The following is a 24,343-nucleotide window of genomic DNA, read 5'->3' on the forward strand; positions in this document are numbered from 1 at the left end:
GACCAAACTGTAGTCTTCTGAACCCTCTTCTCGACTACTCCTCAACCTTGGCCGCAGTCCTGTCTTTGGCCTGCACAGTCCAGTCTGAGCAAAGAATCCTTCTAAGTTATCCCCCAACCCTTGATATCTGATCAAGTTTCTCATTCCCCACCATTGATGTATACATCCTTGGCCTCTCTTTAGCAAGAATCCCCCTACCCTCGATGTCCCCATGGACCTCCTCACTCTGCTCTTTGGCTGTCAATCCCCAGCTGTCTTTGCTGCATTCAGAGCTGAGCCCAATGCTTTCCCCTTTTGTAATCCGCCTATTGCAATAGTCCTGAATAAAGTCTTCCTTACTGTTCTGTGAATGAAAAATATTGCCTGCCATATCAATAAACAAAGGATGTTGTAGCCATCAAGCCATCACATTACAGCCCCCAGATGGTGACCCCGGAGGGAACTCAGGATAGAAACAGGATGCCCACCATCAAGCCATCAGCCACAGCACACCACACCACACCACACCCCCACCCCCGCAATGATGCACCCTGAGGAGACTCAGGATGAGAAAGCCCAGGATACTGGCCCTAGATAGCTGAGGTGCCTATCAAAGGAACGACTTCAGTGAGCCCAGACTCTTGCATCTTCCCATACACAGAAAAGTGCTAAATTCCTTAACTTGAGATAGCTGGTTTTCTTTAATTAACAATAATCTTTTGATGTTCCGACTACCTGGTCTTTGATGCAAAAACTCCTATATATCCTAGATCCCCACTTGCCTCTTCAGAGCAATCTCTCAGAGTTATCTGAGATGCTGTGTCCCATACTTAATCCTCAGTTTTGTCTGCTGAATAAAATATAACTCTCAACTTTTAGGTCATGCTTTTTTTTTTTTCAGTCGACAGTTTTTAACAAGTGTCAGTAATTTTTTTCTTTAACAGAGGCTGAGTAACTTTCCCAGGTTAGTTAGTTTCCCAGCACAAAAGAGCAGAACCAGGTTTATTTCTGAAGTTGGAGCCACAGCTGCTGTGACCAAGGGCATGTGGCTACTCATCTCAGTCTGAGAAAATGTGGGGACAAACCGACTCTTCTTCACAGGGCAGCTATGGAGATTCAATGTGAAGTTGTAGATAGAGACTTAGCCTAGCACCTGGAGGGTAGTGAGTTCTAGGAACTTGGAAACTGGGGAATCAACAGTGATGCATCCTGACAAGGGAATAATTTGCAACTGGGGAAAAAAAAAAAAAAGAGGAGCTCTGTACTGATATGGAGACATCTCCAGAGTGTCTGTATATTTCATAACAGAGAATGAAATATATAGAATAAAGAGAATGTGTTATATTTCCCTGTGCCTGCTCAGCCCACCTATGGGAAGACTCAAGAGAAATATAGAAATATTGGTTAGCTCAAGGAAAAAAATTTCAGAGAATCTCAGGGAAAAAAATCTCACATTTGTCTCACACCAACCTTTGGTTCATCAGCAAAATCTCACCCCTCCTGGTCCAGCCCCCATCATCACTTGCCTGGACCAATGCAGTTGCTTCTATCCTGATCTGAGGCTCCTCCCCTTGCCCCTGCCCACCACCACCTCCTCCTTGTCTATCCTCCCTGCATCACCCACAGGGCATCTGTGAGCATCTGAGCACAATCTCTTATCCTTTATAGATATGGGTGATCAGGCCCAGAGCCTGATTGTGTGGGTTACAGAATTGTAAAACCATTTAAATGCTCAGGGTCTCTTATGCTAAGGTAAGGGCACTGACTGGGGAGGAGTGAGTCTCTGAAGTTTGGAATGGGAATATTGGACAGACACAGATGACCCTGAGAACTTTGACCCCATCAATACACTTGTCTGAAGGAGTTGGCCCTTCCACGTGTGATATTGTGATGTAACAAGAAATATATATTTGCTCTTCATCCCTGATTCCTGGCACAGAACTTCAAAAACTCTTGAAACTTCTTGAGTGAAAGAGCTGATAGCATCATGTTTTGTTATAGTATTTGGGTTTAGTTCCTGGTTCCTGGCTCAGAGCTCCTAAAACCCTTGGAATTTCCTGAGTGACAGAGGTGAGAGGTGAGAAAAACATCTTTTGTTTTTCGTAATAAGCCTGAGCAACCATACCCGAGTTTATGCTAATGAGGTGACTCATGGATGGACTCATGGGTCAAACTAAGTGAAGCAAGTCAGATAGAAAAAGACAAATATCATATGATATCACTTATATGACGAATCTAAAAAAAATGATACAGATAAACTTATTTACAAAACAGAAACAGACTCACAGACTTAGAGAACGAACTTATGGTTATGGGGGGGAAGGGTTGGGGGAGGGATAGACTGGGAGTTTGGGAATGACATGTACACACTGTTATATTTAGAGTAGATAACCAACAAGGACCTACTGTATAGCACAGGGAACTCTGCTCAATACTCTCTAATAACCTAAATGGGAAAAGAATTTGGAAAAGAATAGATACATTTATATGTATAACTGAATCACTTTGCTGTACACCTGAAACTAACACAACACTGTTAATCAACTATACTCCAATATAAAATAAAAATTTAAGGGACTTCCCTGGTGGTCCAGTGGCTAAGACTCCGCACTCCCAACGCAGGGGGCCCGGGTTCGATCCCTGGTCAGGGAACTAGATCCCACATGCTGCAACTAAGAGTTCGCATGCTGCAACTAAAGATCCTGCATGCCTCAACGAAGATCCCGAGTGCGACAACCAAGACCCGGCGCAGCCAAATAAATAAATAAATATTTTAAAATATAAAAAGAAAAAAAAAAAAACTTTCATGAGCTTCACCCGTGGGCTCAGTTTTAAAGAAAGAACAATAATAAAACAAACCAAATACCCAAGCCAAGAAATAAACCCTCACCACTCCCCAGAAGCTCCTCATTCTGAATCAGCAAGCCCATCTTCCTGTCCCCTTCACCTGCTATATTTTTCTTAGCAGCCTTTATGACAGTCTGACATTCCACTGGAAGTCTCTTTGAGCACTGGTTTTAATGCCTGGCTTCCATTCTAGAATGTCAGCTCCACAAGGGTTCTCCACGGTGTTCTCAGTGCCTGGAATTGTGCCTGGCACCCAGTAGGTTCCAAGAAGCTGGTGGAGTGAATGATCTACGGAGATGTCTAGGCCGGGGCTACTGTCCTGCTCTGCTGTGGAAGGGCTGGCCATGGTCTTCCGGCCTCAGCTTCCTCTTTGCCACTAGGACCGCAGCAGCAGAAAACCAAGTGTGCCAGATTCTTCAACAGCCAGCCTGGGTGAGGTCGGTTGGCCTCGCTGGGCCTGGAGGCCGGACTACAGAGGGCGGGCTGGACCTGGGACCTGCTGTCTACCGCCCGAGGAGGGACTGGCAGGAAGTGTCAGATAGGGTGATTAATGATAACAATAATGGTAATAAACCCAGCCATAATAATAAACTCTAATAATAGTTCACATTTTTCTAGGCTGGATGTTGTCTGGGCCCAGGCCTGGGTGTTGAGAATTCTCTGAGCCGTCTCAAGTTCTTTTAAAGTGGAACAAGTACCCCACTTGACAGCTGAAGAAAAAAGAGGCCATGGAGGCCACTGGGAAGGCTCATGTGCTGCCCCCGAGGCCTGAGTCCTCTTTCCTGAACTCCTACACCTCAGCTGGGGTCCAGCCCCAGCAGGGAGGCTCCGGGTTACCCCGACAACCATGGGGGTTTGCCTAGGACCGAGGGGGGTTCCCAGGCAAGGGACTTTCCAGGTTAAAATTGGGACAGTCCTGGGCACACTGAGACTACTGGTCACCCTACCCCAGTGGGTTTTTTTTAGGAGGAAGCTAGAACTGGGGAATTCCCCAGACTCTGAGAGGCCTGCTGGGACCTCCCTAGAGCTCCGGCCAAACCAGGGAAAAGTCAAGGGCTGCTAAATTAAAACAAAAATCTCTTTGTGTCCTTTTGAACGGGAGGGTTCAGGAAACAGTCAGCCCCCTCCCCAAAATAGCCATGAGGTCGGTTGGGAATCCTTCCCTTGTATGTGTGTGAACACATGGCCTCTAGAACATTCTCATAAGTAGCCACAGACAAGCACATTCTGTGCTGAACTCCAGAGGAAACAGAGGAGTTACACACATGAAGGCTGGAGCCAGAAGGCCAGTGTGATCCCAAGCCATCCCTCAACCTCACCATGCCTCAGTTTCTTCTTCTGCAAAATGGGGCTAATTGGAGTCCCAAACTCAGAGGTGTGTCAGGATCATCAAATGAATTAATATACATAAAGAGCCAGGCACAGAGCAACTGGTATTATCTTTTTCATTTCATAATATTTCTTAGATATCTTTCCTTTCCACTGTGTATAGATCTATTTGGTGGATTTTTTTTTTTTTTTTTTTTTTTTTTTTTTTTTGCTGTGTCTTGCAGCTTGTGGGATCTTAGTTCCCTGACCAAGGATCGAACTTGTCCTTCGGCAGTGAAAGCTTGGAGTCCTAACCACTGGACCGCCAGGGAATTCCCCAGAATTGTTTGTTTTGTTTTTAATTAATTTTTATTGGAGTATGGTTGCTTTACAATGTTGTCCCAGAATTGTTTTAATATGAAATATTTCAGGCATCCAAAAAGGTGTAGAGATAAATAAAAACATCACCTAGGCACCAGACGGAAACAAACCCAGTGTCCATCAACAGATGAATGAACAAACAAAATGTAATATAGCCGTACAATGGAATACATTCGACCCTTTGCATCCACGGGTTCTGAATCCCGGATTTAACCAACCATGGATGGAGAATAATCAAAAGAAAAGGAAATTCCAGAAAAAAGCAAAGACTTGAATTTGCCACATGCTGGCAATTATTTACATAGCATTTACATTGTATTAGGTGTTGCAGGTAATCTAGAGATGATTTAAAGTGTACAGGAGGATTGCGTAGTTTATTTATTTATTATTTATTTATTTATTTATTTATTGGCTGTGTTGGGTCTTCGTTTCTGTGCGAGGGCTTTCTCTATTTGTGGCGAGCGGGGGCCCCTCTTCATCGCGGTGCGCGGGCCTCTCACTGTTGCGGCCTCTCCCGTTGCGGGGCACAGGCTCCAGACGCGCAGGCTCAGTAGTTGTGGCTCACGGGCTTAGTTGCTCCGCGGCATGTGGGATCTTCCCAGACCAGGGCTCGAACCCGTGTCCCCTGCATTGGCCGGCGGATTCTCAACCACTGCGCCACCAGGGAAGCCCATGTGCATAGTTTATATGCACATACTATGCCATTTTATATAAGGGGCTTGAGCATCTGCAGATTTCGATATCCATGGAGGGTCCTGGAATGAATCTCCATGGATACCGAGGGACGATTGTATTATTTACCCATAACAAGGAATGAAGTTCTGACACATGCTACAGTGGGCATGAAACTTGAAAACCTGTCAAATGCTGGGACTTCCCTGGTGGTTCAGTGGTTAAGACTGCACTCCCAACGCCGGAGACCCGAGTTCGATCCCTGGTCAGGGAACTGGATCCCGCATGCGCAACTAAAGATCCCGCATGCCACTAATGAAGATCCTGCGGGCCGCAGCTAAGACCTGGTGCAGCCAAATAAATAAATAAATATTAAAAAAAAAAAAAAGAAAACATATTAAGTGCAAGAAGCCAGATACAAGAAGACGAATATTGTATGATTCCACTTTATAGGAGGTCCCTAGAGGAGACAGAAAGTAGAACGGTGGGGGCCAGGGGCTGGGGGAGGGGGAGGGGGAGGGGGAGGGAGATGGGGAGTCAGTGTTTAACGGGAACAGAGTTTCAGTTTGGGAAGATGAGAAAGTTCTGGAGATGGATGGTGGTGAGGGTTGCGCAACAATGTGAATGTACTTAGTGCCCCTGAACTAGAAACTTAAAAATGGTTTAAATATGAAATTTTATGTTATGTGTATTTTAACCACAATGTTTAAAAAATCAGGGGGAAATGAGGTTAGTGAAATGGACAAAGGTGGTCAAAAGGTACAAATTTCCAGTTATAAAATAAATAAGTCCTGGGGATGTAATGTACAGCATGGTGACTAATAATACAGTATTGCATAATTGGAAGTTGCTAAGATGGTAGATCTTAAAAGTTCTCAACACAAGAAAAAAGTTTTTGTAACTATGTATGGTGATGGATGTGAATTGGACTTATTTTGGTGATCATTTCACAGTGTATACAAACATCAAATCATTATGTTGTTCCTGAAACTAACATAATGTTATATGTCAATTATACCTCAATTTTCTTTTTTTTTTTGGGCTGCGCCTCAGGGCTTGCAGGATCTTCCCTGACCAGGGATTGAACCCGCGCCCCCGTCAGTGAAAGCACAGAGTCCTAACCACTGGACTGCCAGGGAATTCCCTCTCAATTTTCTAAAAATCTAAAAAAATTGTCTGTGTGCCATCCACTGAGGTAAAAAAACAAAACAAAACCAAACCAGCATAAATACCGTGGAGGATCTCAGAGTTCCACTCTCCACTTTCATCCCTGGAGGGAAGTGGATGTTATCCCTTCCACCCCCTAAGCAATGAGTAAGGGCCACTTTTCATTTAGTCAATACATATCTCTTGAGCACCTATTTTATGCTCGGCCTTGTTCTAGGTCCTGGCAACACAGCAGGGAAGAGAACAGATAAAATTCCCTGCACTTGTGGCGTGACGTTCTAGATGGGACGACAGCCAAGAACAAGGATAAACAAGTAAAAATATATAGTGTGACAGATGGTGACACGATATAGAAAAAGCAAAGCAGGGAGGTGACGTCACTGGAGATCGGGTGGCCTGGGACCATCTTTCTGATCTGCAGGAGCTGAGGTGGAGACACAAGGATGTCAGGGGCAGGGTGTACCAGGCAGGGGGAACAGCTGAGGCAAAGGTCTGGAGGAGAAGGCTGTCCTTGAACTTGATGCAATTCCTATCTATCTACTGGGCCCCATAACTTGCTTCACTGCATTTCTTTTTTTTTTCTTCTCATTTCATTATTTCTTTTTTTTTTTTAATTTTATTTATTTATTTATTTTTGGCTGTGTTGGGTCTTCGTTTCTGTGCGAGGGCTTTCTCCAGTTGTGGCAAGCGGGAGCCACTCTTCATCGCGGTGCGTGGGCCTCTCACTATCGCGGCCTCTCCTGTTGCGGAGCACAGGCTCCAGACGCGCAGGCTCAGTAATTGTGGCTCACGGGCCCAGCCGCTCCGTGGCGTGTGGGATCTTCCCAGCCCGGGGCTCGAACCCGTGTCCCCTGCATTGGCAGGCGGATTCTCAACCACTGCGTCACCAGGGAAGCCCCTCATTATTTCTTTTTAATTTTATTTTTTTTAAGTTATGTATTTATTTATTTATTTATTCTTGGCTGTGTTGTGTCTTCGTTGTTGTGCACGGGCTTTTCTCTAGTTGCGGCGAGCGGGGGCTACTCTTTGCTGCAGCGCGCAGGCTTCTCATTGCGGTGGCTTCTCTTGTTGCAGAGCATGGACTGTAGGCATGCGGGCTTTGGTAGTTGCAGCATGCGGGCTCAGTAGTTGTGACACACGGGCTTAGTTGCACCGTGGCATGTGGGATCTTCCCCATCCAGGGACTGAACCCCTGTTCCCTGCATTGGCAGGTGGACTCTTAACCACTGCGCCACCAGGGAAGTCCCTCATTATTTCTTTTAACAATTAATTTTTGAAAATAAATTTATTTATTTTTGGCTACGTTGTGTCTTTGTTGCTGCACGTGGGCTTTCTCTAGCTGCGGCGAGCGGGGGCTACTCTTCATTGCAGTGCGTGGGCTTCTCATTGCGGTGGCTTCTCTTGTTGTTCACCGCATTTTTGTTCATGAATTTCATCCATATTGATGTGAGTTACTCTCCCTCGTTTCACTGCTCTGTCGTGCAGCACTGTACACATTAATAGGCTATAATTTATTTGTCCCTTCCCCCATGAATGGACAGTTATGTGAATTCCAATTTTGTGGTCTCAATGTCTCCAGGAAACAAACTTTTCCCACCCTTTTTTTCTTTTTAATTTTTTTTGGATTTTTTTTTAAATAAGTAATTCATTCACATAGTTCCAAATCGAAAAGGCACAGAATCGTTTTGAGGACAAGTCCCCACTCTGTTTCCATCCCCCTGACACCCGTCTCATTACTGAATTCAAAACATGCTATGGTTTAATGGTTCCTCAAAAAGAATTACCATATGATCCAGCAGTTGCGTTTCTGGGTGTATACACAAAGAAAGCACGGACTCAGAGAGAGATTTGTACATCCGTGTTCATAGCATCATTATTCACAATAGTCAAGAGGTGGGAAGCAACCCAAGTGTCCATTGATGGATGAATGGATAAACAAAATGTGGTGTATTCTACAATGGAATATTATTCAGCCATAAAGAAAAAAAAAAAGAAGGACATTCTGGCACATGCTACACCATGGATGAACCTTGAAAACACTATACTGAGTGAAATAAGCCAGGAACAAAATTACAGGTATTTTATGAGTGGGGACTTAAGTGTTTAATGCATACAGAAATTCTCATACTTGGACTTCCCTGGTGGCACAGTGGTTAAGAATCCGCCTGCCAATGCAGGGGACACAGGTTCGAGCCCTGGTCCGGGAAGATCCCACATGCCGTGGAGCAACTAAGCCTGTGCGCCACAGCTACAACTACTGAGCCCACGTGCCGCAATTACTGAAGCCCACGCACCTAGAGCCCGTGCTCCGCAGCAAGAGAAACCACCACAATGAAAAGCCCCCGCACCTCATCGAAGAGTAGCCCCTGCTCACCGCAACTAGAGAAACAAAGACCCAACACAGCCAAAGATAAAAATAAATTAATCAATTAAAAAAATAAAGTATACAATTCAATAAAAAAAATTAAGTCTTGTACTTAATATCACTGAATCGTACCCCTCAAAATTGTTAAAATGGGAACTTTCCTGGCGGTCCAGTGGTTGTGACTTCCCAATCCCACTGCAGGGGCCGTGGGTTTGATCCCTGGTCGGGGAACTAAGATCCCGCATACCGTGTGGTGTGGCAAAAAACAAAACAAAACAAAACAACCCAAAATGGTTAAGTGATCAGTTTTATGTTATGTACATTTTACCACAATTAAACACACACACACGCACGCGCGCGTGCGCACACGCACGCACTTACGGAATGCTTACTCTGTGCTGTGTTCTCAGCCGTGGGGATTTAGCCATGAACAAAACACAGGAACCCCTGCCTTCAGGAAGCTTACATAAACCAGATAAATACTAATAAGTGGGTTTTGTGGGTTTGTTGGAAGGTGGAAGTGGTGGGCAGACAAGAGTGGAGCAGATAAAGGGTATAGGGTGCAGGAGTAACTTGTTTTAGCCTCTGTCCTCAGAACCCAGTGTAATTCCAGGCCCCCGGCAGGATATTTGTTGCCTATGAGCAGCTGTGTATTCAGGGCTTCCTCCTATAGCCACAAAAAAAAAGCACATTGCTTCACTCAGCTGCCATGTCCTTGGCTTCTGGTGGGTTCTGCCGATGGGGAAGGCTGGCAGGAGATCAGAGGTGGGAGACAGACAAGGGTCCCTATTCCCTCCCTGCCCAACCACAGTTGGGCAGTGGTGGTTTCTCTGTGGCCACATAACCTGCAAGGAATCCCTTCTTCACTGCTCCAGATGTCAGCAAGTTCTGCTCCCTTCCCATCCCCTTTAGTCCTGTCAAAATCTCCCCACTGTTGCTAGTTCCGGGTGCCTTATGGAATAACAATGTCCCAAAGACGTCCATGCCCTAATCCCCAGTAAGGGAGAATCAGGAATTAAGAATGCTACTCAGCTGACTTTAAGATAGTGAGATTAGCACTTGCTTCAGCAGCACGTATACTAAAATTGGAAGGATACAGAGATTAGCATGTCCCCTGCACAAGGATGATGTGCAAATACGTGAATCATTCTATATTAAAAAAAAATGATAGGGAGATTATCTTGGTGGACTCAGTGTAACCACAAAGGTCCTTAAAAGTGGAACGGGGAGGGGACTTTCCTGGTGGCGCAGTGGTTAAGAATGTAGGGGACACAGGTTCGAGCCCTGATCCGGGAAGATCCCACATGCCGCGGAGCAACTAAGCCCATGTGCCACAACTACTGAGCCTGTGCTCTAGAGCCCGCGAGCCACAACTACTGAAACCTGAGCGCCTAGAGCCGGTGCTCCGCAACAAGAGAAGCCACTGCAATGAGAAGCCCGCGCACTGTAACGAAGAGTAGCCCCTGCTCGCCACAACTAGAGAAAGCCCACGTGCAGCAACAAAGACCCAATGTAGCCAAAAATAAATAAATAAATAAATTTATTTTTTTTTAAGAAGTGGAACAGGGAGGCAGAAAAAGAGGTCAGAGTGATGTGACAGAACTTGATTCACCTTTGCCGTCTTTGAAGATGGAGGAAGGGGGCCGTGAGCCAAGGAACACAGGCAGCCCCTAGAAGCTGGAAACAGCAAGGAAATGGATCTTACCCAGAGCCTCCAAAAGGATCACAGCCCTGCCAATGCCTTGATTTTAGCACAGCGAGACCCGTGTTAGACTTCTGACCTGCAGAAGTGTGAGGTAATGCATTTGTGTTGAAGCCACTAAGTTTGTGGTGATTTGTTACAGCAGTCATAGAAAATGAATCCACTCAACACACATCTGTTGGTTCTCCTGTCCCACTCACATCATTACATTTTGTTCAGTGAAACCCTTTTGAGTGGACTTCTGTTTGCCGCTAAGACCCAGCCAATCCTGCTTCTGGGAGCTTACTCTATAGGTGGGATGCCTGTCCTCGTGGAAAATGGTGCACAAAGGTATTTTTCGCAGCATTGCTTGTAAAAGTAGAGATGGGAAAACCTGCAAGTGTTAAAAAACAAAACAAAAAAACGCTGGTGAAATAAATGCTGAGATGTGCACATACTGGAGTTTTCTACCAGAGTAGAAAGAATGAGGAAGTGCTGATGAACTGATAAGGAAAAATCTGCAGGGCCACAAGGTTCAGTGAAAAACAGCAAAGACGCGTCACAGACTGCAGAGTGTGTTAGCTTTGTGTAAAAAAGGAACGGAAGGGGTAAGATTACATTTGAACTTACAAAAAGAAACCCTGGAAGGAGTCACGAGACACCGTAGACAGTGGGTTCCCATGGTTGGGGGCAGGGAACAGGCTGGGTGGAGAGTGAGTAGGGAGAGAACCTACTCTATGTGTCTCTCTTAATAGCTGATGTTTTAAATCCTAGCCGGCACTAGGGTGAGGCAGGCAAGGCATGAAAGCAAAGAGGGCACCAACTCAGTAATCGAGATAAATATTTTAATGTAATATTTTCCAAAAACACCATTAATGTGAAAAAAAACATGATGAACAAAATACTGAAATTTTAAGTCAAAAATCAGTAACAGGGCTTCCCTGGTGGCTCAGTGGTTAAGAATCTGCCTCCCAATGCAGGGAACACAGATTTGAGCCCTGGTCTGGGAAGATCCCACATGCCGCCGAACAACTAAGCCCGTGCACCACAACTACTGAGCCTGTGCGCCACAACTATGGAAGCCCACGCACCTAGAGCCCGTGCTCCGCAACAAGAAAAGCCAACGCAATGAGAAGCCCACGCACCGCAACAAAGAGTAGCCCCCGCTCGCTGCAAGTAGAGAAAGCCCAGGCACAGCAACGAAGACCCAATGCAGCCAAAAATAAATAAATTAATTAAAAAAAAAATCAGTAACAGTGCTGAATTCTACTGAAGCCTGAGGTCAAACAAAATATCAGGAATATGGATTCTATCTTTGAAAGTTTTTGCAGTAAAGAATTAACAAGTTGATGATCCTGAGTGGATCCTGGATGGGTGGGGTTTATCCAGGGCCTTAGGAGGGCCCCCCCATCCCCCCCTCCACCAGCCATTCTCATCTATATGAAAAGCATTAGGTAATGCCACTCAGGTTTGCAGCTCACTGTTGCCCCCTGGTGGTGATCAGCTTGAACACAAAGACATTTACTGAGGGCCAGGACCCCTTAGGGGCGCTGGGAATATTTTAGGACCAAGAAAGACTCAGTTTGTGCCGTGGTGGTCCTCACAGCGTAAAGGAGACAGCAATACACACATTAGCAAAGCCAGGCAGGTGAAGAAGCTGCATGGCCAGACGTGATGGGTGACTCAAAAGGCGGGTCAAGAAGGACCTCTGGGAGGAGGTGGCAGAGCTCTGATTGGAGTGAGAAGCAGCTGCCAGGGGGTGGTGTCCCCCAGAAGAGGTGGGCAGTGGGCTTCACTGGATCCTTGGCATTTCATGTCTTAAAAGCTGATGTGTCCTTGTTTATTACAGTATTCTTTAAGCCTTTCCTGCAGCCCGAATAGTTCATTAACTTTTAAAGGAAAACAGCTTTAAAAAGATTACTTTTTAAAGGGAAGGGTGTTCAAGCAGAGGGACAGGCATGTGCCGAGGCCCAGATTTTGAGCATCTGAGTACCAGGCGCCACGCGTGCCTGTACATTATCTCACCTACTCCTCATCGCAACCCTGGAAGGCCTGAACATTACTCTCATTGTAGAGGGGGACACTGAGGCTGAGGAAGTTGCCCAAGGTCACACTGATAGAAAAACTTGAAAGTGCTTAAGGATCAGCAAGGAGGGAGTTGATGAGAAGGGGAGGACACGAGACAAGGGCAGGGAGGTGACCAGGCAGATGGTACAGGGCCTGGTGAACTGCAGAGAGGTCTTAGGCTTCTGCTCTGAGGGAGGGATGTGCCCAGACTCAGGTGTTCACAGGTGCCCACTGGCGGCTGCCTGTTGGGCTCCAGTGAGGGCAGGGGAGACAGGGAAGAGGCTGGAGGGGGCATGCAGGCCAGAGGTGATAGGGACCTGAACCAGGGTGGAGGACGAAGGGCAGTGGACTCAAGATTTGTTTTGAAGGCAGAGCTGGCCGTGTGGAAGGTGAGACACGGTGCAAGTTCATGTGGTGGGGGTCTCAGAGGGATGAGATAAGCCCAAGACTTATGGGCGGGGTGGGGGGGGTAGTGAGAACTCTGACACAAAGGTGTCCTGAGGAAGTGTTCCAGGCGGCGGAGCAGCACGTTCCTGGAGAGCCTGGAGTGAGGATGGAGGACATTGCCCATTTGCTGCAGGGCAAAGCTGGGGGCATCACAGGCCCAGCCGCCAGCACTCACCAGGGTTCCCTCCCACCCCCTCAAGAGAAGAGCTGTGCCAGCCCTCCTGAGGTCTCGCGGAGCATCTGAAATCCTTTATTGGAAGATAATTGCTGTTTACTATATAGGAGACTCAACAGCAGATGAACAGTGAAAACGGAGCCCACAGTGACTGGGACAGGGCCCTCGGCTGGGGACCCCACCCCTACCCCGTGGACCAGTCTGGCAACCTCTACCCCTCCCTGGACCCCCGAGCCTTTGGCATAATGCTGAAGAGGGGGAGCTGCAGGCAGTGAAGCCCCTTGACTCAAAGCAGACTTGGATGAGCACTCGGGGAGTGGGGTCAGTGGAGGGGGGTGGGCAGGCCCCTCTGGGCTAGGTGTGGGAGCAGCAAAAGTGGAGGAAGCCAGGAGCTGGGGAGATGGTGTCTATTTTTGTTTTCTGAAAAGGGGCACACAGGGGCCTGCAGGCAGTTGGGCAGCAGCTGAGATGGGTCATGCGCTGACGTCTTTCTCGTCGCCCGGCTTGGAGGCTTCCAGCAAGGGGTCCCCGGGACCCGCCTCCTCCTCTTCTTTGGCCTCACTGGACTTGGAGTTGGGGACCCAGAGGCCAGAGTCGATGCAGCGCTGCATGTGGTACTTCGCGTCCTGCAGGGAGAAGGGTGGGTTGGTGAGGCTGGGATGCCACCTTCTGGTGGCCCGCCTGTCCCCTGCACATCCTCGAGCCTGCTTCCTGCTCTTTCTAGATCACAGCTTTACAAAAGAACTGCCCGCAATGATGGAAATGGCCTGTAATCTGTGCCGTACAATATGGTAGCCACCAGCCACGTGTGGCTACCGAGTACTTCAAATGTGGCTGGTGCAGGGGAACTTTAAATCTTACTTAACTTTAATTCAAGTTTAAACAGTGTAGTCTAGAACAAGGGTCAGCAAACTTTTTTGTAAAAGGCCAGACAGTGAATATTTTTGGCTTGCAGGCCCTACGGTCTCTGTCAAAACCTCTCAACCCATCATTCCTCAACTTTAGGGTTGTAGCACAAAATCAGCCACAGACAAGATGAAAATAAACCATCCTGGCTGCTGCATTCCAATCAAGTTTTATGTAGAGACAGGCAATGAGCCTGCAAGCCACAGGCGGAAGACCCCTGGTCTAGATGTTCATTCCCACAGAAGAGTCTAGAAACCCTGGGCCAGGTCTTGCGACCAGACTCATTTTACAGATGAGGAAAGCAGTGTGGCCAACCAGTGAGCCAGGCAGCAGGAATGGGGTCAAACTGAGGTCTATCAAGACTCAAAGTATTTATCTACCAGCGCGGTTACTGCTCAAAACAGCTGCTGTTTACCAGCACCAACTACGTGCTCAGCCCTCCCCATGGATTTCGTGAGTTAATATCGAGAGAAAGTGGTTTGATGAGGTAACTGAGGCTGGAAAGGGACCCCCTCCGTGGGCCACTGTGAGCTGCTGGCAAAGGTGGGGTCACCTGGGTGTGCTCATAAACAGCCCACAGGGACAGGGACACTCAATCTGGACGCTGGGCACACAGTAGGTGCTCAATAAATGTAAGTGAGCAGGTGGCACAAAGCCTGGCTGCCTCGTGTGCTGGCCACACAGTGACAAAACGTCCCTTGTTCCTTTGAGAAGCCCAGGAGGGACACTTCTAACAATGATGTGGGCAGCAGAGCTGGAGGGGGCGGGGGAGACACATCGCTCGCCCAGGTGGGCTTGGGCGCAGTTACTCACGGTGGGGTCCATCTTGCTGATGGCATCTTGGAGCATCTGCACATCCTTCACGTCAAAGCATTTCTGGAGTTCCTGTGGGTGCAGAGGGGCGGGGTCAGGGCCTGGGTCCCAGGGACCCCGGGGACCCCACTGGCTGCCTGCCTGCTGCCCGCCAGGGCCCAGGGAGCCGCACCTCAGGGAGGGACTCGTAGACCTCGACGGGGTCCAGGCCGCCGGGGCCGAGCCGCTTCTTGCGCTCCTCCTCCTCGTACTCCTTCATGGCCTTCTCGATGCGCAGCTTGGCCCGGCCCCGCACGCGGTCTTTGAAGGCCTCCAGCTCGTCGTTGAAGCCCTCCATGTACTGACGGTCGGCAGTCTGCGGGGGGCAGGGGCATGCACAGGGCTGAACTGGGGGACCCAAGACCCTCCCACTGCAGGTGCTCAGAGATGCCCCAGGGCTCCCCACCTCTGGTCCTGAACTGAAAGACGGGCACCCTGGGCCTCAGGGCTCTCCTCTGTTCCATCTAGTCTCCTCTGCCTCCTCTGTGCTCACGACCACCTGCCTGCACATCCCCCTGAACCTCAGACTCGTGACACCCACCTCCTCCAGGTCCTCCTGTGGAGTTTAGCAGGCATCTCAAATGCAACACAGCCACCCCGGAGCTCCAGATCACACCCCTCAGTCTGTCCTGCATCTCCCCCAGCTCAGCAGGGATAGCTCTGCTCTTCAGGTGCTCAGGTAAGAAACCCACAGGCGTCCTTGACTCTGGCCCTCACCCCAGGTTAGGACTTTCAGCACATCGTGCCAGCTCGGCTTTCCAAATCTGCCCAGGAGCTGACCACTTGTCAGCTCCTCCGTGGCCCAGCCCTCTCCTGACTGAGGAGAGGTCTGATCACAGGGGCTTGAGTCCGAGTAGACCCGTGTCTGTCTCCCCCAGTGGACCGCAGGCTGGTCGCCTGAGGAGGACCACCCTCCATTCTGCCCTGGCCGCTCAGGCCCCTCCCTACCTTGATCTTGGTGAAGAACTGCCGGAAGCAGGCACGGGGGTCCACCTTCAGGCTCTTGGCCAGCTCCAGGATGAACTGCATGACGATGGTCTGGTGGGCCACCTGCTCCATCAGCGCACATTTCTGCCAAAGGAAAACAAGCACGGCGTCGCCAAGTGGCGGACTCAGGGCAGAGCCTTTCCCCAGCCCCGGGGGCGGGCTCCACGTACCTCCTCCACCTCTAGGTCAATGCACCAGATGACCAGGTAGTTGGCGGTCTCCTCGCACACCAGGTGGACGTTGTCCGACAGGTACTTCTGGCTGTCGTCCCAGCGGCGGAGCATGCCTGTGAAAAGGCGTTGGCAAGGTGTTGGAAGGGCCCTGGAGGCGGAGGGCCAGCCCCTTGTCACGTGCACCATCCACTGGGCCCCGACCTGGGCCCAACTCACCAAAGTGCTTGATCTGTTTCTCATACTTCTCCACGAAGGTTTTGTGTTTCTGTTCCCTCACCTCCTCCGACTCCTCCTCCGCCTGCTCAGGCTTGGTATTGACCATGCTCTGTGGTGGGGTGAGAAGGGGAGTGGGCTGGGGCGAGGCTGCGGAGCACCTCAAGCGTGGCCGGGTGGGCCGCGGCCGCAGCGCCCATCCCATCCAGGGTGGAGGTGGTGACGGCGCCATGAACATCAACGTGGCGGGAGCGTGGGCGTGGCAGGTGTGGCCTCGGACTAGGGCCTTCGGGCAGATCAGAGGGGGGGGGGGTACCGGTGGGGTGCCTCACCTGCCTGGCCCCCCACCCCTGATCCCCTCACCCTCCACCCCCATCCACCCGTCCCTGGACCTGAGCAGTCCCCTCCGCCACACCTGCCACTGTCTGCCGAGCGCGCCCGGCCCTCGCACACCTTGCTGAAGCCATCCTTGCTGAGCGTGTCCACGTTCCAGGGCATGCTCTTCTCCTTCTTGCGCATCTCCTCTAGCTTCTGCTCCCAGCTGCGCTCCTCCTTGCGCAGCTGCTGTGCCTCGGCCTGTAGCCGTTCCAGCTCGGCCCTGCTGCCCTCGCCCTCGGCCACCTCCAGCTCCTGCAGCTTCCGCTGGCACTCGGCCACCTTGCGCTTGCACTCGCGACAGCCCCTGTCCAGCTCCTCCTTCTCTTTCTGGAACTGCTCCATGCGCTCTACCCGGGCCTGTGGGACAGGCACGGCCCATCACTCTGCGGAACGGCTTGTCCCTCGACCCCAGCCCCAGCCCCAGGACCCCAACAGCTGCACCTGGGATGACCCCAGAGAATGTCAGCACCAACCTCCGCGTGCCGGACTCCCGGCTCCCGCTCTCGCCCCTACAGGTACCCCTGAGCCAGGGCGGGTCCCTCTCCTGCTCAGAACCCTCTACGGCTCCCACCTCACTTGGAGCAAAAACCTAAGTCCTCCCTGTGACCCACAGGGCCGTGCGCAATCTGTCCCGTGCCCTCCGTGGCCTCACCTCTTCCTGCTCACCCCCTCCCTCCAGCCACACTGGCTGCCTCACCTTTTCTTGAACCCACTTCAAACCTCAGGGCCTTTGCACTGGCTGTTCCCTTGGCCTGGAATGTCCTCTCCCCAGATACCCCCCACCCTGGCATCCTTATCATCTTCTTGTTTTAAAAAATATATTATTTATTTATTTATTTATTGGCCATGCCGTGCAGCATGCGAGATCGCGGTTCCCTGAGCGGGGGTTGAACCTGTGCCCGCTGCATTGGGAGTACAGAGTCTTAACCACTGGACCACCAGGGAAGTCCCCCTTATCATCTTCAAATGTCCCTTACAGGGAATTCCCTGGTGGTCCAGTGGTTAAGACTTCGTGCTTTCACTGCCGAGGGCCCGGGTTCAATCCCTGGTTGGGGAACTAAGATCCCACAAGCAGCGCAGTGCGGCAAAAAATAAATAAATAAATAAAAATAAAAGTCCCTTACAGATGAGGGCTTCCTTGACCACCCGGCTCAAGGTCTCAACCTCCCCCCACTCTGCTCTGCTTGATCTTCCTCCTCAACACCTGTCACCCGACAACAGCCTGTGACAATTATTTATCATGTTTCGGGCACTGTCCTCCTCCAAGGATACTGGCTCCACCAAGGTGGGGATCTGTTCACTGTTGTGCCTCCAGAGCCAGGAACTGGGCCTGACACACAGTACGGACTCAGAAAAGCCTTGTTGGATGTAATAAAGTAATAAGATGCTGGATAGAGGCCTCACCCCTCCCCAGGGTCTCAGGTTCCCCCTCCTCCCTGGAGCCACCCTCAGTAACACTCGGGCACCCTCCTGTGCCCACCATGCCCCTCAAGCCACCACTGCCTGGGTGTCCCACAGGCACCTCCAATTCTGTGCCCAAAACTGAACTCCCCATCGGAGCCCCCCAGACCTGTTTTTCTGCTGTGTCCTCCCTCAGCAAAGAGCCTGCCCCCGCCTCCTGTCCCAAGCTGAGGCCTGTTGTGAGCCCTGTCCCTCCCTCTCTGCCACCAAATCCTGACACTATTTTTCTTTTTTTTTGGCCACGCTGCGTGGCTTGTGGGATCACAGTTCCCCGACCAGGGATTGAAGCCAGGGCATGGCAGTGAAAGCCTAGAATCCTAACCACTAGGCTACCAGGAAACTCCCCTGACACTTTGAATTTCCAGTTGTTTCTCCAATTTGCTCCACCCCGAGTGCTGCACCTGGATCTGCAGAGGCCCGTTCAGCTCTGTCTCCAGGCCAGCATGCCCTCCGGAGCCCAGCCTAGTGCCCACCAGCCTCCTGTGCACCACCCCCCACCCTAGACACCGCTCCTCAGACCTCCTCTTCCACTGCACCCCATCTCCTCAGTCCCCCATCCCGACCCCGATCAGATCACTGGGCCCTGTCGCTCTCCAACCCTGCTTGCCTCCCAGCAGCGCCTGCTCGACCCAGAGCCGATGACTGAACCCTGAGAGGTGCCACCATCTTCCATCGCTGTCGCCCCAATCCAGGCTCGGAAGCTGCCACAGGAGTCTTTGAAATGTACCTGTCTGACCACAGCCCTCCCTGCTACCTCAAACTGGAGTGTCTGGGTTCAGAGGGGACCCCAGACCCCTGCCCCACGCTGGCCAGATGGCCAAGGCTCCTTGGGGGGCTGGGTCCCAGGCTGATGCCGGCCCCTGTGGTTGATGCTAGCCCTGAATGGACCAGCTCTCTCCTGACTCTTAGCCTCTGCACATGCTGTTCCTCCCACCTGGAACTCTCTTCCCCTTATTCCATCTGCTTTGTCCCCAAGTCTCAGCTTCGACAGAGCCTTCCCCAAGTGCCCAACCCCCAGAGTCACTAAGCCCCAAAGACCCCTCTGTGATCATCAGATGACGTGATGAGATGCTAGTGGAAGGCCTTGGGGCACCAGACCTGGGGTCACATCTCACAGCCACCATGTAATGGCCGGGTGTCCCCGGGCCAATCCCCTAACTTCAGTTTCCTCATCTGTCAGATGCAGACAACAGGGCTGACCTCACAAGGCTGCATCGGGAAAAGCAAAAAAGGTTATAAAAGTAGACAGTCCAGAGCCGTGCTGGGTGCTCAGTCAGCACCATTCCCACGTTGGCCACTGTCATTACTGTCTGTCCAAGGGGACAATCTGTCTCTCTCTGGGGACTGTACTGGGGCTCAAACAAGAAAATGTACTTCAAGTGTTTAGCTCGATATCCAGTAAATGCTTATAACTGGTAACTGGGAGCAGTTGTTACTGCATCATCAGAGCAGCCCAGCTCCACCACTTACTGGTGATGTGACCTTGGCCAAGTCTCATGTCTCTCCCTGCCTTGGTGTCCCCCCTCTATGAAATGGGACCTCACAGCGTTGTTGTGAGGACTAAATGAGCTACTCCCAGGAAACTGCTTGCAGCATGGCACTCGGTATACGTGTCCTCAACTGTCATCACCGTCGTCATGGCCACGGCCACGGCCACCAGGATGGTCTGCTAACTTGCTTCTGTGCTTTACTAGAGGCCGTATCTCCAGGTTCTAGCACAGGGCCAGGAAGACGGCAGGTGAGAATCGGGAGACCTGAATCCTTCTCTAACACCCCACAGGACCGACATGGCCAACCCTGAGCTTCACTTTTCCCACTCGGATAAGGCCCTCGCCTTGCGGAGAACACCTTGCGGCCTCTGCCTCCTCTCTTTTTCCATGACGGGCCTGTGTCACCTGGAGCCTTCCTGCTGCCTTATGAGGGTTACGGTTGGCATTATAGCTGGCCTTGGGTGGCAGCAGGAATCTACCACACTGCTGGTTTCTGCTGGACGGCCATCAAAATCTTCCCGGCATCCTCTGAGCAGCCGCCAGGGAGGCCAAAGCTAAATAAAGGCCTTCTGGAGCTGCTGGGGGTGGCAGCCTGCCCGGCCTGAGCTTTACGCCTCCAGGAGGGGATGTAGCAGGCTGGGCAGGGCAGAAGCCTTGGCAGCGAGGAGGGGCCACAGGTATCACTGCCCTCGTTACAGACAGGGGACCCGAGGCTCACAGAACCTGGATGCCACACAGCTCACTGGGAGGAGCCACAAGAAACTAGTACTGGTGGCTGTTTCTGGGCAAGGGAGCCAGGGAGCTGGAGCTGGAGCTGGGAAGACTCGCTGGTCCCCCTCTGGAACCTTTGGATTATTTTTTTACCATGAGCGTGAATTACCTGAGTAATAATAATGATAGTGGCTAAAGTTTCTACACAGTTTATTACATGCCAGGTGCTGTCCTGAGAGCACTGCACACATTAAATACATAAGGCAACCCTCACAACAACCCTATGAGGCAGACACTAATAAGATCCCCAGCTGGAGAAACTGAGGCACAGAGAGATCAAAACTCACTGGGGGCAATACAGCAGGTCAGTGATTCAGCAGGAGCCAGCATCTGAACCCGGGTGGGTAGGCCTATGCTCAGAAGCACACCAGGCTACCTTTTCTCTAATCCCCCTTTCCCCTCTGGTCCTGCTTACTCCCTCCCAGGCCCTGAGCCAAGTTCTTTCCAGATCTCATTTCATGTCGTCCTTACGATGGTCTCATGGAGGCGGGGTTTCGCTCCCCCTAAAGCAGCAATGGCCCTGTGGCAGGGCTGGGGTGAGAACCCAGGCTTGGTGGCTGCTGAACCGGGTGCTGGAGACACCAGGCTCCCCGCCTCCACTCCAGCCCTGGGGCTCCCAGCGGCAGGCCAGGAAAAGCTTTTGTGCCAGGAGGGAGAAGGGTGTGGTGGGAGGAGGACGCTGCAGGAGAGGGGGCATCGGCTTCCCAACTCAGCAGGACCAAACCGTCCTCCCCACGGTGATATAGATTAACTATGTGACAGAAATAGGTGTTCCCAAGAATCGCCTTGAGAGCTTGCAGAGATCTTCAATATTTCATAATAAAATGTTACACATGGCAAGAACGAGAAGTGCTAGAACTTTCTCCTTACACTCCAGGGGCCCACCCGGCAGGTACACTACCCAGGAGGTTGCTGCTTTAAGGAATGGGTTGGAACTGGGACTGGGAACCAGATGTAGGGACTAATGCTGGGTCTTGGCAGGATGGGGAAGGGCCCTTCTAGAAGCTTCTAGATAAACGAATGGGAGCTGATATATGGGAAGGTGGGGTGAGGAATTCCTAACTGGAAGGTTCTGAGAGATATATGCCCTCAGTTTGAGAGTACAACAAGCATAGGAATGTGGGTGCAGGAGCTCTGATTTGGTGGAGCAGGAGATTAGAACATTAGGTCCCATGAGAGCCATTCTGTTGGGCCTGAGAGCGCTGCTGGTCAGGGAGAGGGGTGAGAGGACACACAGACTTGGGATTCTGGGGTCTGGATTTGGGGGAAAATAAATAAAAGAAGGGGCAGGGAATTTGGAATCAGACTGGGAGGGTTCCTGGTAAAAGCAGGGTCAGTGTGGGTGTCTGAGAACAGCAGACCAAATAGGGGTCAGAAGGAAGCTGAGGTGGGTTTAGGTCCTGAACTTGGGCTTGAATGAGGCATTTCAATGCTGGCGGAGGTTCCTACAGGAAGCCTGTCTTGGGGGTGGGCGGTGACTGGGCCTGCAGTACCAAGTAGGGGCAGGGGCTCTGGCTGGGCAGGACGCCACGTGGGTAGGGTTTCCTGATGCAATGGGAAATTGGGTCTACAGTACATGAGGCTGAAGGAGAGTGGCCGGAATTGGAGGCTCCATCAGGGTGGAGCTGGTGGTTCAGTCTGAAGGGGAACCAGGTTTCAAAATTCCAGTCCTAGATGGGACTGAGGGCCCTGGTGGGGCACCGGTCTACGTTCTAGGGAAGGGGTCCTGGGTGTGGGTTGGAGTCCCAGGCCAGGAACAGAAATCTCAGGGGAGGACAGAATTCCTTGCTCTATTGAGAGGAGCAGAACCTCTAGATCTAAATGGGAATCACCGTCAAGATTCCGAAAGGCAGGTCACAGACTAGACTTAAAGTATTGGGAACTCTAGGGGTTGGGAGGGGCCAGTGGGACATCCAAGATCATAAGTGGGTATTCAGGGTGCAGATTCTGAGGTAGAATTCTGGGTGTAAGTGGAAGGTCCCAAATGGATTGGGGGGGCATGTCCAAAGCTTGTCTTGGTAGTCTAAACTGTGAAGAAGGTGCCCTAGGGGTCAACTGGGAGTTCCAAGAAGAAATTGGAAGGGGAGTGGGGAGGGGGGGAGGGCCCGGGATCGCGGGCAAGGAACTCAAGGGTCTCGACAGTTCTGTTGCCCCGGAGTTGAATCAAGGAACCCCGGGCGATCCGGAAAGTCCAGACTGTAGGGTGGGAAACCCAGGTGTCAATGGCTGGGCCCCCGGCAGTATCAGGGGTCAGAACTCTGAAGCGGAGTCCCGGGAGTGGGGGAAGGCGCTGGGCGCGCGCGCTCTACCTGATGCCGCCAGCGGAAGAGGCTGGCTGTGTCGATGTTGGGGTGCGTCTCGTCTTCATCGTCAGACACCTCGATGTGGTCCCACACGCTGTAGTCCACCATCTTGCCTCCGCGGCCCAGCCCGCTCCGGCTCTGGCAGCAGCAGCAGCGGCGGCGGCAGCGGCGGCGGCAACAGCAGCGGCTACGGCGGCAGCAGCGCACAGACTCTGCCCGCAGAGTCCCGCCCCTTCCGTTTCCGCCCGGGCGCGGACGCCCCCGCCCGCGCGTGACGTCACATCCCTAGTAACCGCGGCAGCGGCACTGGCGACCGAGGTCTTAAAGACCCCCGCGCAGGTGTTTCGGCTCCCGGGAGTCTTCGCCGAGACCTCACCCTATCGGGCTCGGGGCCTCCGCTAGGCACCTCCTAGGGGTATACGGGTGGATTCTCCAGCCTCGAGCTCCCCTTATCTCCCGCTGCCCCACGGTGGGCGTTTACGGCGGCCGTGAGCGGGGCAGATGGCGAGACTGAGGGAGAGGATTGTCCCCTTAGCCACGCCACAGTGACGTCAGCCCGAGCCCACTGCTGGGGCCGGGCCTCGGCGAGAAAACCTCGCTCCCGCCCCTTGTGAAGAGGAACTTAACTTTGTGCCTGATAGGAAAGGACATTCCCAGTCCGAGGGGTACAGGGCCCTGCCCTGGGAGGGTCTAAGTGAAGGAAGGATATGGCCCTGCCCTTGAGGAGTCGGAGGCGGGGGCGATGTGGCCCTGCCTTAAGGGCTGGTGTTTCCCCGGCTCGGACCACAGCCTACCCCTCGCGTCCGCATCTTCTGCCTCTTTAGCGGGGATTCGCGCATACACGCCCCCTCTGGGATCACCCGAACCGCACTAACGGGCCTCGGGAGCCTGTCCACTGCGTCCCCCCCTGTGCAGCCGCTGGGTGTCGCTAGTGTCTAACTAGCGGCCCGTGCTCTTGGCTTCGCGCCGGGTGGGGGTGGGGGTGGGGGAATCTTGGCAGTGAGCACAGCGGGGGGTCTTGACCCGTTGATGTACTCTAGGACTGCTCGCAGCGCCTGCCCCCTTCCTCGTCCCGGGCGCTAAGGACTCCATTACACTGAGCTTGGGCGACCCCAGCCACACATTTTCATACATCCCTATCCACGCTGTGACACCGGGATAAAAGGCTTCGTTGCAGCCTAGGGCCAGGATTATCTCAGATTAAAGGGCGCTGGGGGGACGGGGTGGACGGGAGGAGCTTCAACCACTCTGGTGAAGGGAGCCTCTTCCAGACTCCCCCAGAGCGGGCGTTGGAGGGAGGGGCTGGAGCAACTGGAGTAAAGGTCTCTAAAAGGGTGGGGATGTGGGGGATTCCCCTGCCCACGGAAGGGGAGGGGCCATCCGGACAAAAGCGCCCGCCTGCTGCCGCCCCTCCCCCTCGCGCCCCATTCAAACCCGCGAGTAGGCGGGCGGGGGCGGGGGAGTCCCCCTCTCCTCCTCCTCCCCCTCCAGCCCCGGCAGTCCAGCATCACAGCGGCAGTCAAGTCCCGGGCACGCGCGCGCAAGGACCCACACCTCAGCGGGTCTCACAATCTCTATCTCTCTCTCTGTCTCTCTCTCGCGCACACACACACACACACACACACACACACCAGCAAACAAAGGGTCTGGACACCCCCGTCCCCTCCCGCCCACCAGGCCGGAGAGGGCGGGGCATCCCCTGCCCAGCCCCCCTGCAAGG

General features: G+C 52.1%; 2 protein-coding genes across 2 annotated transcripts in view; one reads left to right on the forward strand and one right to left on the reverse strand.

Annotated features, from left to right (window-relative positions):
• Window positions 1-13,148: 13,148 nt before the first annotated feature.
• CDC37 (cell division cycle 37, HSP90 cochaperone) lies at window positions 13,149-22,853 on the reverse strand. Its single transcript, XM_082454965.1, has 8 exons — window positions 22,630-22,853; window positions 16,674-16,955; window positions 16,224-16,332; window positions 16,005-16,120; window positions 15,796-15,918; window positions 14,981-15,163; window positions 14,809-14,880; window positions 13,149-13,715 (listed from the first exon to the last, which is right to left on the reverse strand). The coding sequence occupies exons 1-8, from the start codon at window positions 22,729-22,731 to the stop codon at window positions 13,563-13,565; spliced, it is 1,140 nt and encodes a 379-aa protein (XP_082311091.1). The 5' UTR covers window positions 22,732-22,853; the 3' UTR covers window positions 13,149-13,562.
• Window positions 22,854-22,898: 45 nt separating this feature from the next.
• Window positions 22,899-24,343, forward strand: part of PDE4A (phosphodiesterase 4A) — a 48,406-nt gene continuing 46,961 nt past the window's right edge. The window contains exon 1 of the mRNA XM_082454905.1: window positions 22,899-24,342. The gene's annotated coding sequence lies outside the window, so the exon portion shown is untranslated. The remainder of the gene's footprint in view (window position 24,343) is intronic.

Source organism: Balaenoptera physalus, assembly GCF_965194825.1.
Source record: "Balaenoptera physalus genome assembly, chromosome: 3".
Classification (NCBI taxonomy): Eukaryota; Metazoa; Chordata; class Mammalia; order Artiodactyla; family Balaenopteridae; genus Balaenoptera; species Balaenoptera physalus.

Coding starts and splice junctions, on each gene's coding strand:
- CDC37 (XM_082454965.1), bottom strand. CDS start 22,731: ATGGTGGACTACAGCGTGTGGGACCACATCGAGGTGTCTGACGATGAA. Junction 16,333..16,673: donor GCAAGGATGGCTTCAGCAAG/GTGTGCGAGGGC, acceptor ACCCCACCACAG/AGCATGGTCAATACCAAGCC. Junction 15,164..15,795: donor AGTTCTTCACCAAGATCAAG/GTAGGGAGGGGC, acceptor TGCCCCCCGCAG/ACTGCCGACCGTCAGTACAT.